Consider the following 18415-nt stretch of genomic DNA (forward strand, 5'->3'; position numbering starts at 1 on the left):
TTCAAGTGCAGGGCCTCAGATATCAGGCTCCTGAGTCTGGGTGGGTTTTATTCTCTCGGTGCCTTCTTTTATCTTAATCTCTGTATAGAAATACAAGAAAATGAACCCATTCTGATAATGGCACCTTGGAATGACTGAAATTCAAAAAAATCATCAATACAGGCACAACTTTTATAATAGCATCAGCTTGGTAGACCTCTGATGGACAGTAGACTACTCCCATCCAACTGTATTGTTCCAAAATTGCTTTTTTGAATGTTTAACACGCAGCCATCAAGTGGTGAGTGTTCTGTGCGCCTTACGAGAATGCGTGCATTTGGCGTAGTCTAGCCTGTGTGATAACCCTGACAGCTGGAATTGTTCGTGCTTTTCTGTGTTGCTAATATTCTAGCGGTGACCGTATAATTGAGACATGTGCAGTGTCATGATTACAAGGCTGCGTGTCTGAACACCGAATGTTGCCATATTTGGATCCGTCCAACCGCATTTTCGTAATTGTGCTACCCGCCGATGTGTGCAGCTCCAGGGGGGTGTGGACCGACTCTCTGTGTGTCTCTGTGAGAGAAATAGAGAGAGGGAGAGAGAGAGAAAGTGAGGCAGGGCGAGAGAGTGTGTGTGTAATTGTGTCTGTCTGCGTGCGTGGAGAGAAAAGGGGGCTAGAGCGCACTCCAGGTTGGCGCAGGCACCGGTCCGGGAGAACGGAGCATTGTGTGCACGGTTGCCGGCAGCATGGCTTCGTCTCACGGGAGAAGCGACCTGCGCTTCGCCGACTGGATGGCAAGTTTACCGCAGAGCATGCACACCATCCCGCTCACCAACCTGGCGATCCCCGGTAGGTGTTTCATCTCGTTTGCGCACAGCATGCAGCTATTGTAATTGGTGAGAAACGCACACGTTTTTCTCTGACTTTTAACAGTGTACACGTTTTTGCTGCTTTGCAAACTTTTCATGTTTTACTTTGCATTCAATCCACAACCTTTTAAAAAACGAACACCACTACCACTGCACCTCGTTAAAACAAAGCCTAACCTGTTGCGCAACGCGAGAAGTGCCATTTATTGTGAACGGTCCAGCCTGATCGCGTCCCTGAAGGTTACTGACAGATGACTGACGGCTTCCTCCTCAAGATGAGAAATAGCAGGAGGCAACAAAAGACGACAAAGATCTGCAGATTCAGAATAGTATGAACCACGCTGCTCTGTATCGTGCATGACATGAGGCGCGTTGGGGTGGTGGCCACAGGGAGACGACGAGTGGGATGGTTCAGTCTGCGCACTCAGATGATCACAGAGCTTCCCATATAAAATGAGCTGTTGCACCTTTTAGCCAATCGCTGCAGGTGCCTTTAATTCCATTCAAATTGGAAAGGCTGAGTGTAAAGCTCACCACTGATGTGAATGATGGAATGGCTTAATAGCAGCCTGTTAATTTCATATCTGCTGCCTGGTGATTATCACACCTCCACACATGGAACTTTCATTCTTTTACTTGAATTTTCGATCCATTGTGGGTCTCACTCCTCTCATCTTTCCATCACTTTCTTTTTGAGCACCTGCTGTGTTTAGGTTTGCCATTTCAGATACAGATGGCTTACTGGCATGCCATATTACCAACTCTGGCCGCAACTCGTATGGACGCCATGCAGTTCATCACAGATATAATCAAAAAACATCTGAAGACACTAACGGTCTGCCATGCATTACCTCATGCTTGTATTTTTGCTGAATCACATGGAGTTTGCTGTGTTAATCCATAGTTCATCCATGCCAAGGCAGCATGGGAAACGCTCAGTCCCATTTAATTAGCCATCATTATTCCTTATTGGTTCCTGCAGCCTGTGGCTCAGCTGCTCCATCCTCCATTTAGATACAGATTCTGTAAACATCCACCAAATCTTTGCACTTTTCTTGTGTTTGTCGTCACACATTTGGCGTATTGTTTGCCCAAGATAAACGCCAGAATCCCCTGGATTTTATCAGTTTATTTTAGAAGCAAGCATGTGTTCTTATTGGGATGCATGTCTGATTTATTTCAAAAGTCTGAGCAGTATCATGTTCTTTTGTCTTCGAACGCAGCACTGTTGGCCTTTGTTTAAACAGGAATGAAACTGGGACAGACAAGAAACAAAAGCGACAACAGTCTCATCTTCTCCACAAGTTTTTATCCCTTCTCTTAGTTGGAAGAACAATATTTTCATTATGTTCCTGCAAAGTGCTGCTGTATAATCCTCAACCATTCAAGTACTGCTGCCTCTAACTTCTGCCTAGAGTGATCAGCCTGAGAGATCCAGGTCAAAGTAGTACTCTGCTTTGTGAGGTAATGTGATGCCATAGTAGTCTGCTGCTGCCGAAAACCTCACTGTGTCTGTGTTTCCAGCTTTCTACAGCTGTATAGTATTTGTTAATACACGCAACCTCCTGTATAATTTGCAGCACATTTATTTTAAGGTATTATTGATTAGTGTCGGTGTTTTTAATGATTTAATGGCATCCATTTGTCATGCATCAAGTAACTGGTGTGCTAATGCAGCAAAATGATTTGGAAAATACTCTACATGACTATAACACATCGTAGATCCTCAAAGCAGCACACGTGTTTGACAGATAAAAGAGCTGCTGTCGACAGATTGTATTTTCTTGCCATTTGTGGTGTTGCTGTTACCTTTGACTTGGATCAGCCTGACAGTTTTGACTCATCACCAGTGTATGAGCCACAGCGACACTACACAGGATGCTGATAATGTGTTTTCTGTCAGAAAGTACTGAATGATTAAATGGTATATTTAGTTGTTTTCCCCCTCCTTTGATTGTTTGTGCAGCCAGTGTAGGAAAGGAAGATTAATTTTCGAATGACCAACTCACGAGGTTAATAGGACCAAAGGATAATCACCTCAGTCCATCACTGAGACAGAGGTGGTGACAGTAACGGTGAGGAACAGAAACCAAGTATAATGCATGCATGTGTTACTAGAAAGCATGAGGAAAAAATACTCGATAGTGAGGGAAGAACTGTCACTCAGTGATTTGAAATGCTCCATCACTCTTGAATTAATACTGGGAGTTTAGAGTGGATTGAACATATTGGTTGAAAGCTCTGAGTCAGAATCTGGAGTCAGTTGACTGGTGCAGGGCTTTAAAAACAAGCAAAAGCGTCTTCGCTTTTTTTTTCTTTACTGAAATGGTAGCAAATTAAGGTACTTAAGTAAAGGGATGTAGGGAGGTCTCTCTTCTCGAAGGGCCTTCTTGTCACATTTGTCTGACTGACTGACTAAACAGTAAGTGAATTACAGTATTCAATAGGTTAAGAGTTTCCTGATGTTTAAATGAGAGAAAATGTTTTAGTTTATCAATAGTCCTGAGATGGGGGAAAACAGCTAAGATAAAGCCAAAAAATGTTTTTAGCCATTTAGCATTTGAAATCTCCTAGACAGTGAAGAGCAGATTTGTAAAACATCAGCAGATTTCTCCGTGTGACCAGGATAAGAAATATAATGGGAATAAACTGGGCTCTAAAATAAAACCTTCTGGTACACTACAGTGAGATAGATGGAGAGGAAGAAAGAAGTCATCAGTCTTTTCCTAAACTGCTTAGTCTTGTTGGTAAAAGGCAAGTACCTGCAAAGCCTGGAGACTGAACAACATGACTGAGACGATCTGAGAGAAAGGAACAATCACTTCTGTCAAAAATCCAACTGAATTAAAATTGCACGATTTTCAGAATCCAAAGACACCAATGAATCATTTGTCACACGGAGGATGGCTGACTCAAGACTGCTGTGAAACCTGACTAAAATTTGTCCAAAAAAAGGAACAGAGCTGTGAAAGAATGGATTTTTGTAGAACCATAAATTGCAATAAATTTGAGAAAAGAGGTGGTTTAATTCAATCAGGCTTTGATTGTTTGTTTGTTCTGTTTTTGTTTTTTTTTTATCTGAGGGCAGCATAGAACATAACTATTGACCCGTGAATTGTTTATTTTGAGTAATTACAGAGCTGTTTTTCTATCATGCTGTGACTAATGGCACAGTGCACTAACACAGAGGTTGTGTCATATATAAAAATTATACATATTTTCTTGAGGGTAATCCTACTAGTCCTCTGTAAAACACTACGTTTGGGAAACATGATAGCATTCAGACATGACTGGCTCTCTGCAGTGGCCATATGTGCCATTTCGGCCTCACATTGTGCCGACCTATAGGCTCCACGACTCAGATGGGTGAAGGGATGAGCAAGAGTGGCAAGGAAGAGGTTGCAGTAGATTAAAGATGGGGGTCAGTAAAGGGATTGAGGGTTGATCAGTGGAGGACATGGGGGACTGTTTTCCTGTGTCTATTGTTAGATCTGCTTAGTGAGTTCTGCAGACTGACTGCACATTCGCCTGACAGAGGTGATCTGCTAAGGTGTGCTGCCAAAGACACTGTGAATCTGTTTCTCTTTCTATCATCATGAAACAAGCTTCAGTAGGAGGAAAGGGAAAAGCCATCACAATTTCACTACCATAATTACATTGGTAGCGATTATATTGTAGCAATTAAATTGGATTTTTGGCATTTTGAGTATGATGGTAGACAGAGTATTTAGACGCTGGCATGTATCTGAGTCACACAGGCGTGCACAGTAAATGTCGATATAAATGTAACAAAATTTGCCACTTACAACTGAGTATGCTAAGAAGATATTTGGATGTTTTTGCATTTACTGTGGAAATAAGTGCTTTGGTGAGTGTGTAAACCAGAAAAACTCCTAAATAAACAACCATACAGGAGTGACAAATGAATTGTTTATTGTATTTATATGCTTACCTGTTACATAAAGTGATTTGTTTCATTCTTAGCATTGATCAGTGCAGTTTTAAAACAAGAAAGGCACTCAGAGAGCACAGTACTCCACAAAGGCCAGTCAGTCGTATCATTTCCGACAGCTGAAATCTTGAAAAATTTGTGGCAGAAATCATGGCAACATAGAATATGACCATTTAACATAGATGTACCAACAAACAACATGACCTTACGCTGAGCACAGGCGACGGCATTTGTTATGCATGTGTACGTTATGTACGGATACCGTGAGCTAAATATGTAGCGGGTGGCGGGAATTGATGGGACTCGGAAACACTCCCCCAATTTAATCAATTATTCCTTGTATGATTTTCGACGGAGAAGTCATGATAAGTCCGCAGCTGTTGATTTTTAGTAGGATCGCAATCGTGATCGTAAGCAGGCTGCTGTCTCACAATGATACAGAAATCTTTAACAAATCTGTGAATCCAGATTATAATCACTGCTAAAATCTAATAAGGTGGTCCTTGTGTCATTTCTGACCTTCCCAGAAAATTTCATTGAAATCCGTTTTTAAGTAATGTTGCATACAGAAAGACAGATTCACAGAAGGACAAATGTATGCCGATCGTCACAGAACTCCACTACGTTCCTTAGCAGAGTAACTAGTAGCGGAAACCTATAAGTTTGCAAAAGGGCTGCGATTTAAATTTTGTTTAGGTCGCTGCAGTCTTGTGCTAATTACATATTTTGGTGACAATATTGTCATGATAATATTACTGTGATGATTTGGCTAAGATACAGTCAGTCAGCAATATTTTTAGGAATTATTTTCAATATGCAGTGCTTATTTCACAATTAGATAGTGCCTGATATAGTTATCGATCAGGGAAAAATCTGTTATAGTTTGCCTGCTCTGAATAAGAGCAGGCAAACTATTGGAGGGAATAAGTGACCGTACTCCAGTGATACAATTCCCACATCATAATACCAAAGTATCATATTTGAAAAGGGCTCAAGGGTGTCATTCGGAACCTCTTGAATGACTAAATGCAACAGCTTAAGGTCTTAGGTAAGAAATGAATAGCATATCTTTGGCCAAGGGGAAAGGGTGAAGGAAATTGTATTAAGCTCAAATGGCCTTGCAGGCAATAAAAACAAATCCATCGCAGAGGAGGCGTCTTCAGTCTTCTTTTCGGTTCCCTCTGGATGGAGGAAAAGCTCAGGACTTTAAGCTTTAAATCTGACCATCAGTCCTTCAACTGGATCACTCTGCTGCCACTAAAGGCTTTGAACAACGAGGATGAATGGTATCAGATGCCAGGATAAACACTGCACCGAGGACAGGAAAATCAACCAGCTAAAAGCCATCGAAAGCCAGAGGATGTAAAAACAAACAAAGGCAGAGAAAATAGTCTGGTAGAGCGAGAGAGAGAAGCTCCATCTGAGAGAAATTAAGGAAATGGATGGTAAAGAGGTGGGAGTGGTGCAGCTCGTTTCTTTCATGGATAAGTAACCATGAGTTGCATCCCTTCTTAATCTCAGTTCAGCTCAAATTTAGTCAGAGTCATTGTGTTTGACCAGGTGCACTTCCTGCTTATTTGCAGCTCCTGAACTTAGACAGTGACTTTAAATTGCTGTAACACCAATCTGCTTTGCTGTAGCAGCCCTATAACTTAGAACAAAGTGTTTGATTCTGTTTTCAGAATGCTTTTACAAAGAATACCAGTCGTTGCAACAGTGTGTCAAGGAATTATGGTAATAAATCATGCATCTTTATATATTCGTAGATTTTTCAGTTTTATAAGTTGCTAAAGGAAATCAAATATCTTAGAAACCACAAGAAATGGCTCAGTATGGATTCTGTACAAGCTCTGTTTGCCTCACCGGTGGCAGTTAATTGAGTATCCAGCGCAAGGACATTTATCTTGATTCAAATAGTCAAATAATTCAGCCTCATTGCAAGTGTACAGACTTTGTGTGCACTGCTGCTCAAACAAGATGGAAGAAAGTAGCAAGGTAGGAGGCAGAGTGAGATTAGAGCAAATTGAACTGGAGTTCAGAGAATAGATGGTTGCAGGACTCTGATGGAAAGAGCAACACTTACAGAATTACTGTAAAATCATACAGAAAGATTCATACAGGTGAAGTGTAGAGGTGAGAGCACGGAGAGTCCTGAGCTTATTCTTTAGTCTTTTAGTAACATTTGGCTGATCTCCATCCTGTCACTTTTCATTCTCATTCTCATTCTCCTCTCCTCTCCTCAGCATCCTAAAATAGACCCAGAGGGAGTCCATGGTGAGCGGTAATGTTTTGTCATGAAAAGGGCATAAACTGCCAGTGGTCCTCTTTGAATGGGTTTGCTTTCACTCACTGAGGATGACTCAGTTAACACAGATCAATTCTATGAGGTAACAATCATCACTCACTCACCACCACCATCATCATCATCATCAATAAGTGGATCACTCTGTCTCGGCTTGTTTCTCTCTTTTTTGTGCTCTGGCTCGTTCTCTTTACACTTTTTCAGTAAAGCTTGTCTGTAGCTGACATGTGATTATGTTGCTAATGTCAGGGGGAAAAAAACAGTTCCCAAAGTTCACGATCTGAACGGAAGAATGTGTTACACTGTTCAGCTGCTACGACAGTCTCTAAGAGGTTACTCGTGAGTCAGAGGCGAAGGTGATATTCATTTGTCTTATTTGGGGATTCTTCTGATACTTTCAGTGCTTCTTTTGTGTGTTTGGTTCATGGGCGCATCTTCATTTCAATCAAAGCAAAAGCCATCAAACAGCTTGAGAGGAGGTAGTTTGGGAATCATTTACAAGAAGTTGATAATACAAAATGACAGTGATCACATGGAGCCAAACCATATTCACTGTGAACGTCTTTCCTAAATAATGAGGCGATTTTGATGGAGACAGAATGTTTTATTCAGTGTGATAGATTTCCTTCAGTAAAGTCTCTGATAACTATGTTTACTGTTGATTGCATGCGACCTGCATAATATCTATATTCATTACTTACATAACACAGTTTGTCTAATTCGCAGCAATAAGTGGCTTCATCAAAGTAGAGTTTTCTTTCCTGTTTACAAGAAACAAAGTGTTCAGTTCTGACGTAGAATTATTTGTTATTGAGCGTAAAAGAACTTGCAAAAGAAAATGTTTTCTCACATTTCCAAATGAATGTGTTGCCCTTGAGACATGGCGTGCCATTAAGGTGCAGCAAATTATTTCCTAATATAAACAATAATTAATCATGTTCAGAGCTCAGGCACAAAAACTTGATTGTGCCACACTTCCCACATCTCTGCACAGCTTTCTATGCGATTGTTTTGTTTTTTGTTTTTTTTTTACAGAAGTTCTAAACACTTAACAAAAATATTTGTTGATACCGTCTCAGTTTTCTTTCCCTGTGAGATTGTGCCTCTTCGCAGCATAGCATCAACCTTAGGCTTTTTGTCTGATATATCTAAGGAAATGCTTGTTAGTAATCCACAAACAAACTTTATTAGCTTGCCTTTAGGTGTTCTACTTTCATTAAAACCCTAACAGTTCATTGCATCATCCCCTGGGACTGTTTTCTATCAACTGCACGTCCTTTCTCTTTGTCTCACAGTGAACAGCAAAAAAATCTCCCAAGAGGTGAATTGTACAGCTTGGTTATACACACATGCATGTTGATTGTGGAGCTGAAACAATTTATACACTATTTTATTAAATTAAATATTAAGTCATTTTGCAAAAAAAGGAAGCCCAACATTACCTAAATCCAACATGTAATTTGTAAAGAGTTGCTCACTTTCTTTGTCTTGTGTGATTTAAAAAATTGACTTTCTTTGAATTTTAGACCATTAGTCACTAAGAAACAAACTGTAGAATCCCCTTGAGCTTGAAGAGAATACAGTTCAGCATTTTGTAATATTATCCATGCCAAATGATTAATCACTTCATAAAGAAAATTACTAGACTAGTGGATAATGAAAATAATTCTGTGGTAGTTATGTTGCACAACCGTCAGGGCCTAAAATAAAACATTTTCTGCAGCGGCTGCTGTTGTTACTGGTTAAGGTCGTACTCTGTTACACTGTGACCCTGCTGGTGAGGCTCACCCAGTAGTGATGATGTTTGCTGCCGAGCCCCAGGATTTAGCCGTCTACCCTGCTCATGGTCTGTGTTCTGTGCTGACTGCTCAGACCTGGCACTGGTGTATAGACAGCTGAAGGTCAGTTCAGACTGTGTGTCCGTGTGTTGGTCATGGTGGAAGGTGGGTGCAGGGAGTAGCATGTCTGTCTGAAACGTGAGGGATTGGACCGCAGCGGGGAGTAGGACGAGTTAATCTGCATAATATGCACACGCTGCCAACATTTACTCTCTCTTCACTCTCCAGCATGCCTGTAAAGGACACGCAACCTTCAGATCTAACCAAAAGCATTCACCTTGCATCAGTTTCAAAGAAATGTGTCAGTGCTATCAAAGAATGCATCAATATACTGATGGACTTTCATCCTCTGGTATTTTTTCATTTTCTTCTGAATAATAATGAACAATAAATGAAACACATGTTAAACTGGCCTCAGAATAAACCACAGCTAACTTTGTTTAAATGCTCACTTCTTTTAAATTAGATATATTAGGTTTTTTTTTTCCACATATTAGCGGTTTCTATCCAGTCATGTACTTTGTTTTATCTTCTGGAGATTGAAGATGTCTGCATCTCAGATTCTTGGTGCCATTCCAGAACAATAATTGTGGTGCTTAAGGCAGTACAAAAAAATGGCATTTGAAGAATGTAGAATGTACAGGCAGTATCTTTCCAGAAAGAATTGCAGCTCCTCATCAGAGCCCCTTCTGACAGAAGAAAAAGATGTATGAATTTTGCTCATTTAGAGATAATGCTGAGCACCACAGCTGTGTGCCAGCAATTTAACGACACATCCGCTTGTTAGTAAGTACGTCTGAATTTAAGAAGCAGTTCTGCCACTTTCCCTGTTAGAGGTCCTTCCAATTACAGTATAAGTTTGCTCGGCATTCCTTCATCTATATCACAAAATAACTTTCATCAGGTTGGCAATCTGTGGAGTCAACACTTTTTCTTTTTCTTTCCTCCCACAGAGCCTCCAGACCACCCCACTGTAGGGGTCAAGGCTTCAGGTTTTTCCTTTAACTCATCACGTGTCTGTGGATAAATAAGAAAACGAGTTGGCCTTTTGTCTTTTTTATAACACTCCATCCACGAGGATAGAGTAGATAGATGTGTGAAGAAGCTGTGAAAAATAGTAGTGAGCGTTCCCCAGGGGGTTTGAAAATCTCCAAGGGTTTGAAATTGCAAATTGAGTCTTTGAGGACTGGACTAATTTAGCACATTGGGCAGGGATATTTACAGAGGCGTCAAATGCTCTAAAAAACTGGCACTCAGACATTTCAGGTGGTCAGAATTTTCTAGTCAAATTGCCACTTTCAGAGTAAAATCTGAACCTTCAGGCTTAAACTGAGACTACAAGCTGACAACCTGTACCAGAGCCTGATCGACTTATCACTCAGGTGAAATTATTTGAAGATACTGACCCCTAAGAGATATACCCCTATTGGTATTTATGTTGTCAAACGTGCTGATATAAAAATCCTTTTATGGATGATAATACAGAAAAAGATGCTTGGGGCAATGTAGAAATGGTGTTGTATAGTTCAGACATCATTATTTACACTTCTGTTAGCACAGTTTGCAGCACATGCAGCAGAGCAGGTGTCACAGCTGAGCCCATGGTGTTGCAGAGTCAAACATCGTCTTCAGAGTAAGTTGCTAAATAGTTTGTGGAAGACGTAGCTGTCAGTGTAACAATAAAAAATTATCCCATTATTTCCCCCTTACTTTACAGTCTCTAGCATAATATGTTCATATATATGCACTGTATAAAGATCATCAACCGTAATATTTTTTACTCTCTAATAATTGGCAACAGCTGACTAAATCCAGTTTCATCTGGGCTCTATGCTGTACCAAAAAGTGCAGGCATTCTGTACCTGAGGATGTTACATTTATAAATATACTGTATACAAGGAAAGTATAGAATGATAAGCACAGCAGTGTTCTGCCCTGAGATGCCAGCTCTGCCTGAGAAATATGATGGAGTATGTGAATGTGCACCACTCGCTTCTTTTCAAGTTGTCAGAGTTCATGATTTCTGACCATGGATGCTGTTACTCAGATAGTTGATGCTGTTGCCATGGCACTGGGCTGTTTTCAAGCACTGACCCCACTCTTACAGTTGTCTCTCAACAGAAGCAACACATGCAGCAATCAATAACTGCATGCAGACTCATGTTTGTGTCTTCTCCAGGTTCCCACGATTCCTTCAGCTTCTACATCGATGAGGCATCTCCAGTGGGCCCCGAGCAGCCGGAGACGGTGCAGAACTTCGTTTCTGTTTTTGGCACAGTTGCCAAGAAGCTAATGAGGAAGTGGCTGGCTACGCAGACGATGAACTTCAACAGCCAACTGGAGGCTGGGATCCGCTTCTTTGACCTGCGCATCTCCACTAAGCCCCGTGACCCTGACAATGAGCTGTTCTTCGCCCACGGGCTCTTCAGTGCCACGGTCAGCAGAGAGTTTGGATGGTTTTTGATGTGATGAACATTCAGCAATGCTTGTGGTTGCTAAGTGATGTTTTGTGTGTATATGGCAGTGTATTTATGTCTGCGTGCAGACTGGGAGCTTAATTACACAAAGTCCTTCAGAGATTTTAAGTACATAGTTGTGTGTCTGGATTTCAAACCATTATGTCATTAAAGAAATTATTAATATAGGTATTGTTTGTATTTTTATATTTTAGGTCAGAGAAGGCCTAGAGCAGATCAGCAGTTTCCTGTCAGCTCATGCCAGAGAGGTCGTGTTCCTGGACTTCAACCACTTCTACGGCGTGCAGAACCTGCACCACGAAAAACTGGTTGCCATGCTGAAAGAGGTGTTTGGAGACAAACTCTGCCCGGTTGTTTTCGCTCAGGAGGTACAAATACACTTAACTTTTAACCGAGAGCATCATTATAAGCAATTACTCAGCCCAGAAGCTGCCACTTTCACCTTAACAACTCTTGATTGAAAAAGGACACTTTTCAGGCACACTTTTTTTTTTAATTTTTTACATGCGTTCAAAGGGCTTTTGATAATTATTGTTTTCTCAGCCCTGCACAACAGTGATTCTGTGTTTTGATCACTTGAGATGTAGAATGATGGTTATCACATCCTTAATCATAGTTCATTTCTGCACTCTGAACATGCCCTTTTAGTTAGACACCAAGGACAAAAGTCCTCCCGTGCTCAGATTTTGCTTTTTGCTGCCTTTTTCTGCCTGTTTATTTCACCATCCACACTGCTTGCCCTTCTCTCCTCTTGTATCTGAAGAATCTGGGAGAAGAAATCAGCCATAAAATTAATCAAATCTCCAACAACTCCCATTGCAGTGTCACCAATCTCAGATAATAGTTTCGTGACAGCTGCTGCGGCTGAGTGACAATTAAGCGAGGAAATGATGAAAATAATAAACTTCTCTCTGCCCGTAGGGGCATCAGGGTGGTGTTTCATTTTAGGGAGAACATGTGACTGCTGTTCGCTACTCCACTGGTATTAAATCTCCTTCTTTTTCACTTTTGCTACAATAGTGTTTCTGTGAATTCTTCTACTTTATTGTTCCTTTTTCATCTGTGTATCTTCCAGTTGCTCTTCTGTCCAGTCTTATTACACTCCACCATTCTTCTCCTGCTGTTTAGTGGTCTATTTCAAGAAACAGTGTACAGGTGTAAGGTCATCCCCACAAAGTAAATCAGCTCATGAGGAAAAAATAAAACACCAAAAACGTGAAGTATAGTACCTTGGAGTCGCGATGAAAAGGTTTATTTTTACTGTAACTCTAACCTCCCTGTACAACATCTAGTCTGTTTTGTTAGCTATAGTCTTCCATCAACTTTTTTTTCAGCAAAGATGTAACCATAGAAACATGTGCTGCTCGTGCAAATACTATAAACTGCAAGCAGGCACAAAGGCAGGGAGTCTTCTGTCTTTTCAAAAATGTGTTTTTTACCATCAGAAAATTACAACAAAAAAATAATTAATTTAAATGTTGTTTTCTTCTCTTCCAGTTCTCTTCAGTTATTGTCTTAATTAGCATTATACTGCAATTATATATAAAGCAGTGGCTGTTGGTGAAAGAAAGCTGTCTGAATTTTAATTTAACATATCCAACAGTTTTCTGTGATCAATCAGAACTTCCTTACTAGTACCAAACACTTGATGATTTCTTCAGTTTCACCCTTCATAACTTCCTAAACATCCTGCCTCTGTACTCAGGTGACTCTGCAGTACCTGTGGGAGAAAGAGTACCAGGTGCTGGTCTTCTACCACCATCCCATGGCCTTGGAGGTGCCCTTCTTGTGGCCAGGCCAGATGATGCCCTCTCCCTGGGCCAACACCACCGACCCAGAAAAGCTGGTTCAATTTCTGCAGGCATCTGTCACTGACCGCAGGTTTGTCAGTACATTTCTGTCACTGTGGGCAAAATGTGATGTACACAAGGTTAAACGGGGCAAAACCTCTGCACTCCGACTGCACTTTTATGTTTCCATCCCTTTAATTAATGGTCTGCATATCATTAATTTAATTGTGTATGTCTTATAGCTTTACAAATGAGGAATAAGGTCCAAACATAATGGATCATTCTGTCATGATTTAGATTTATTGTCATGCTGATCATTTTATGCTAAAAGTTTGCGACTAATAATTGAATTTGCTTTAGGCCAATTTCTCTGGCTTGCTGATTTCATTAGCTGACTGCCGCAACTAAGAGGATGGAACTTTAAATGCTGACATGCAGTATGTGAAAGTCACTGTGAAAACAAATCTGTAATTTTGTAGGTTCCTTCTTATGATTTCACAAATTTTTTTGACATATTTTTGAAATACACAAAATCATAGTAAAATTACAAAAACAGTGTGAATCTACATTTATAATGTGTATTTATCACTGAATATTAAATAACTATAAAATGTCCATCTTTTAAAAGAAAGTTAACATCTTTTTACATCAAAGACTGTTAAAATACGTTTGCAAATTTACCATAATAATTACATACTTCATTTAAATTGATCAAAGGAATGGTTCAAGTTTGATCATGTAAATTTATATCTAAAATTAGATGTATTTAAAGGCAGTTAATAGGAAAGGAAGCATTAGTTCTGTAAATTTATTTTGTTTAAATAAAGGTTTTCACAACAAAAGTGTTGAATAAATGTGTTTTAATTAATATATTGTATCTATAGGCCTTGACAATCGTTTTATAAGAAAAAATACATATGATGTCATGCAAAAGTAGGGTGGGAAAATTAATTATAATTCCAGAAAACTGCAGTATTTTTATGAGATATTGATTTTCTGTTTTTATATTAATTTTTGGGGATTCCACAGTTGCCGTTGTTCACAGTTTTTTTTCACTGCATACGTTTATACTCTGTGAAACAGTACTACATTAAACGTGAAATGTGTTTTTGTTCCTTTAAGTTTCTTAAAGTAAATAATTCAAAAAATATAGCCAAATTTACTTACAGTATATATGTAACACTTCTTTACAGAAAATGTGTCAAGGTGCATTGCAAAAACACAAAGAAAAAAAATTACAGTGTAAAAACAATTAAACGTTTGACATGTTTCTGGCAGGAGGAAGGGGACGTTCTTTGTTTCCCAGGTGGTTCTGACACCAAAGGCGAGCACTGTGATGAAGGGTGTGGCCAGTGGACTGAGGGAGACCATTACAGAAAGGTATATGTGTGTACCTGTGTGTGTTTGTTTGTGACAGAGAGGTAAATAATGTGTTTTATGTCCATGTTCAGTACAACACGAGGACTGGAAAAGATGCAAAGTTAGCATCTATGGTGGTACACAATGTTATCCAACATGTCCACAGACAGTCTGCAACCATAAATATAGCAACACCTCGGGCCCCAGAGGCCCCAGAAGTGACACAGTTTGCCCATCACAACTCACAACAAAAATTCATGAGCACATGTGCACTTAGACACAGACGTACACAGTCATACGTGAGTCACTGTGGCATTTTATAGTGAAATCCGGAGGCATGTTGGTTTCTACAGGTGTCCCCAGGCGTTTGACACTGCCCTCATTTTTATTTCATTTATTTTTTGAACAGCTGCCACAAACTAGAGGCAACGCTTCTCTCTTTCCTCTTTCTGTCCCCCCCTTCCTAGATCATTGTGCAGGATATATCCCCCCCCCTAATTTACCCTCAACTTTGTCTGTATTTCACTCCCTCTTAATGCCACCAGCTTGTTAAAAGCCTCAGCAGCAAAAAGCATCTATTTTCCTGGCATGAATTATTCATTTGATAATTCCACTATCAGCCATTCTCACCAGGCATTCAGTTACTTTGATGTAGGCATCCTGCAAAACATCGCAGCCATTCATTTTATCACACCAGTTGTAGGACTAACGAGGAAGCGAACACGAAGAGGAAGGAGACGGCTCGTGGGATTTTGTCATGCAGAAAAACCGAGCGAGGCATCTGCAGCAAACTCCCCTGGTGCTCGGTTCACGTGAACATGTCCGGCGAGTCTTCAGAGTGTCCTTCTCACAGCTGGTGTCTGGCATACAGACATCACATGCTGTGATCTTTCATCACAGCATGCCCCTCTCCGTGTTAAACCAGCCGGCCATGAATCATCCCCTCCTCTGTCCCTCTGCATATCTTTTCTGACTCTATCTCGCCTCCCTTGGTGATCTTTCCTTCTGATTCCGTGTTCATCTCTGTGCATCCGCTCAGGGCGTTACCCGGCATGATGCAGTGGATCAGATCGCAAAGGCCGGGGGAGAGTGGCATCAACATCATCACGGCCGATTTTGTGGAGCTGGGAGAATTCATCAGCGCAGTCATCACCCTGAACTATCACCTGGATGAAGACGACGACGACGACGCCACCTGAGAGCCCGCGAAGGGGGCGTTCAGGGGAGCGTAGTCACCGCCGCTTACTGCTAGTGGTTTGAGTCTGTGCTCTCACTCTTTTCCCTTTGGCATTTATTTCAGGAGGGGAGCTGCACTGCTCCTTTCACTTTATTTAGGGCTATAGTGAATTGAGAGGTCAAGTGGAAAAAAAAAAGGGGGATTGAGGAAAAGGCAAGTTGAGGTTGGTAGGAACACTGGTCTGTGGTTGGAGCACTATGAGAATGAGGTTTAGTTTTGTTTCCTGTTTTGGAGGATCAAAATGTTTATTTTTTCTCCCTCAGTTGAGATGTTAGTTTTCCTTCCTCACCGTGCTGTAAAAAAACCCAACAAAACTGCTTTTTCCACTGATCAAATTCACTGTTTTTAGGCTTACTACTTCACCAAGGGTAGGTCCCTCAGAGCATATCAACCATCTGCTAAATGTGTTGGTACATCAATCTTGGTATTCTAGTAATAGTGAGAGTTTTTTTTCCTTCTTTTTTTAAGAGGCCGTTTTAAATAAGTCTGTGTAACTCAAATTGTAGGCTGGTGTAAGTATCTAGCAGTTGTATGTCATCTTTGGAAACTATCCAAGCGAAACCTCTCTTTCTCTCTGTCTTTTTTAAACGATATGCATCCCTCATCAGATCACTGCAAGTGTGTTTGCAAAAAAATGCCTCCAGCAGCTGAAATGCAGAGTCTTGTCATGATGTGTTTCTTCACTACATTGACAAGACATGAACCGTTTTCAGTACTTTCACGGTTACAGTGACAGTAATCTCTCATGAGGGTTTTCAACTAGTAATGGTCACCACTGAAGTCAAGGCATTTACCAGACGTGTGTAGTATACAAGCGATTGATTAAAATCCTTCTTTCACAAATTAAAACCAAGAGAGAGAGAGAGAGAGCGCAGCGTGACCAGCCAGGGAAAAGTACCAATTTTCAGTGGGTTTAAAATTCCAAGACAAGCTTCAACTCTCACAGTCAGAAATGCGGTTGATGCAGCCAGTCATTTCCAATGATTAGGCATTCAGCGTGACATTTTTTATTGTTCCTTAGTGGTGGGTGCTGAGTCGTGATAGCCAAGTATAAAAATACAGTATATCTGAGTGCAAGAGTGTATCTGCCGTCTGTGTTTCCTTTGCTGGTTGCTTGCCCCCCGTGTTTGTGTCTATACTTACTGCTATAGTGCAGTCTATATGAGTCACCATGAGATGTATCACCATGTTGTGTCTTTCATAATCACAGGTGATGAAGCTGCTTAACACTCACTCAGAGACTCGTTTTACTTCAAGTCAGAAAAGGGTAAACATCACCATTCAGAGGCGGGAGGTCCTGATGTGACCGCAGTGCTTTGACGCTTGGAAAACATTATAATAAATGTTAAATTAACATCCAGCTGTAACTCTCCGGTGTCTGCTTTCCTTCATGTCTCTGAATCCCTGGATTTCTGCTCGATCAGTACTGGTGCAATACATACGGTTCACCCTCATTTTTTATTTATGCTCAATGCCCTTCTTGCTTTTACCCCTCACAATGTTAAATTTAAGATGGGAAAATAAGGCGAAACAGCACCCGGAAGGAAGACGGAAATATTTTTATTGCAAGGTTTCACATATTATGCATGAAAAAAAAATCACCTACTAGTCAAGCATCCACACACCTGATGACTAAGTGTGGCGTTTTCTGCAGAGAATGTATTCTGACAGGACATTGTTGTCAAGTTTGGTAATGTAAAGCCAAAAAAAAACATAAAACGAACAAACAAAAAAAAGCAAAACAGGAAACTCAGCTCTTTGGATTGGTGAATGTATGTGTCTTGTGAGTAACTGTGCCATCTCTAAAGGTCCCATGTGAGCGACTGAGTTTCAGCTAGAAAGTCCTGTTTGTAATATACGTTTCGGTGTGTAAATGAATTCCAGTTTTCAGACAGTACTTCTTTCACTTCTGTGTGGTTTCATGTTAAAATGTTTTATATTGTGGAAAATTTCTACATACTGTAACTGCAAATAGCATACTGCCGATAAATTGTAAATTATTGGAATTATTACTAAGAGTCTTTAACAATGTTTTCTTATGTGAGTTACCAACAGCTCTTGTTTTAGTAATTTATTTGATACGTTATTGTTTGTGCATGAACCAAAAGCTCCTATACAGTTTGCTGTATCCTGTACCAACAGGATATGTGAGGTTTGTGCGTAACTTCTATTATTTCCTGCATTTTGTTCTCAGCAGCATGTGTGCATCCCAGTTGGTAATGCTCCTTCCCTTTAAGACGCCTATCTAGATAAATTTATTTTTTAAATGTTGCACTGTGCTACTACCCCGTACAGATTATGAATGAACCCACACAAATGAGCAGACTTCAAAATGCTTCGCAAAACGTGCTGTAAGGACATTGGTGTCTTCCCTGGTCCAAACTGTCGTCATTGCCTTTATGTTCTGGTGTTAAAAAGAGTCCTTTGCTGTTGTGAAACTCAAAAACCTTTGTTCAAATGAAAGTGACTCTGTTCTAAGTGGAAAAATGGCTGATAAAATAAAGCTTCTATGCCTATTGAGTGAAGTATCATTCTCTGAACTGTTTCTGGCTCTTTGAGTGGAGATTGGTTGCTTGGATGGTTGGTTGCTTAATTGAAAATATCATTA

At 40.4% G+C, this 18415-nt stretch overlaps 1 protein-coding gene across 1 annotated transcript; it reads left to right on the forward strand.

Moving 5' to 3' along the window:
* Positions 1-365: 365 nt before the first annotated feature.
* plcxd3 (phosphatidylinositol-specific phospholipase C, X domain containing 3) lies at positions 366-18327 on the forward strand. Its single transcript, XM_022191221.2, has 6 exons — positions 366-832; positions 11124-11380; positions 11616-11789; positions 13127-13302; positions 14490-14591; positions 15610-18327. The coding sequence occupies exons 1-6, from the start codon at positions 730-732 to the stop codon at positions 15767-15769; spliced, it is 972 nt and encodes a 323-aa protein (XP_022046913.1). The 5' UTR covers positions 366-729; the 3' UTR covers positions 15770-18327.
* Positions 18328-18415: the final 88 nt, after the last annotated feature.

Source organism: Acanthochromis polyacanthus, chromosome 7, assembly GCF_021347895.1.
Source record: "Acanthochromis polyacanthus isolate Apoly-LR-REF ecotype Palm Island chromosome 7, KAUST_Apoly_ChrSc, whole genome shotgun sequence".
NCBI classification, from domain to species: domain Eukaryota; kingdom Metazoa; phylum Chordata; class Actinopteri; family Pomacentridae; genus Acanthochromis; species Acanthochromis polyacanthus.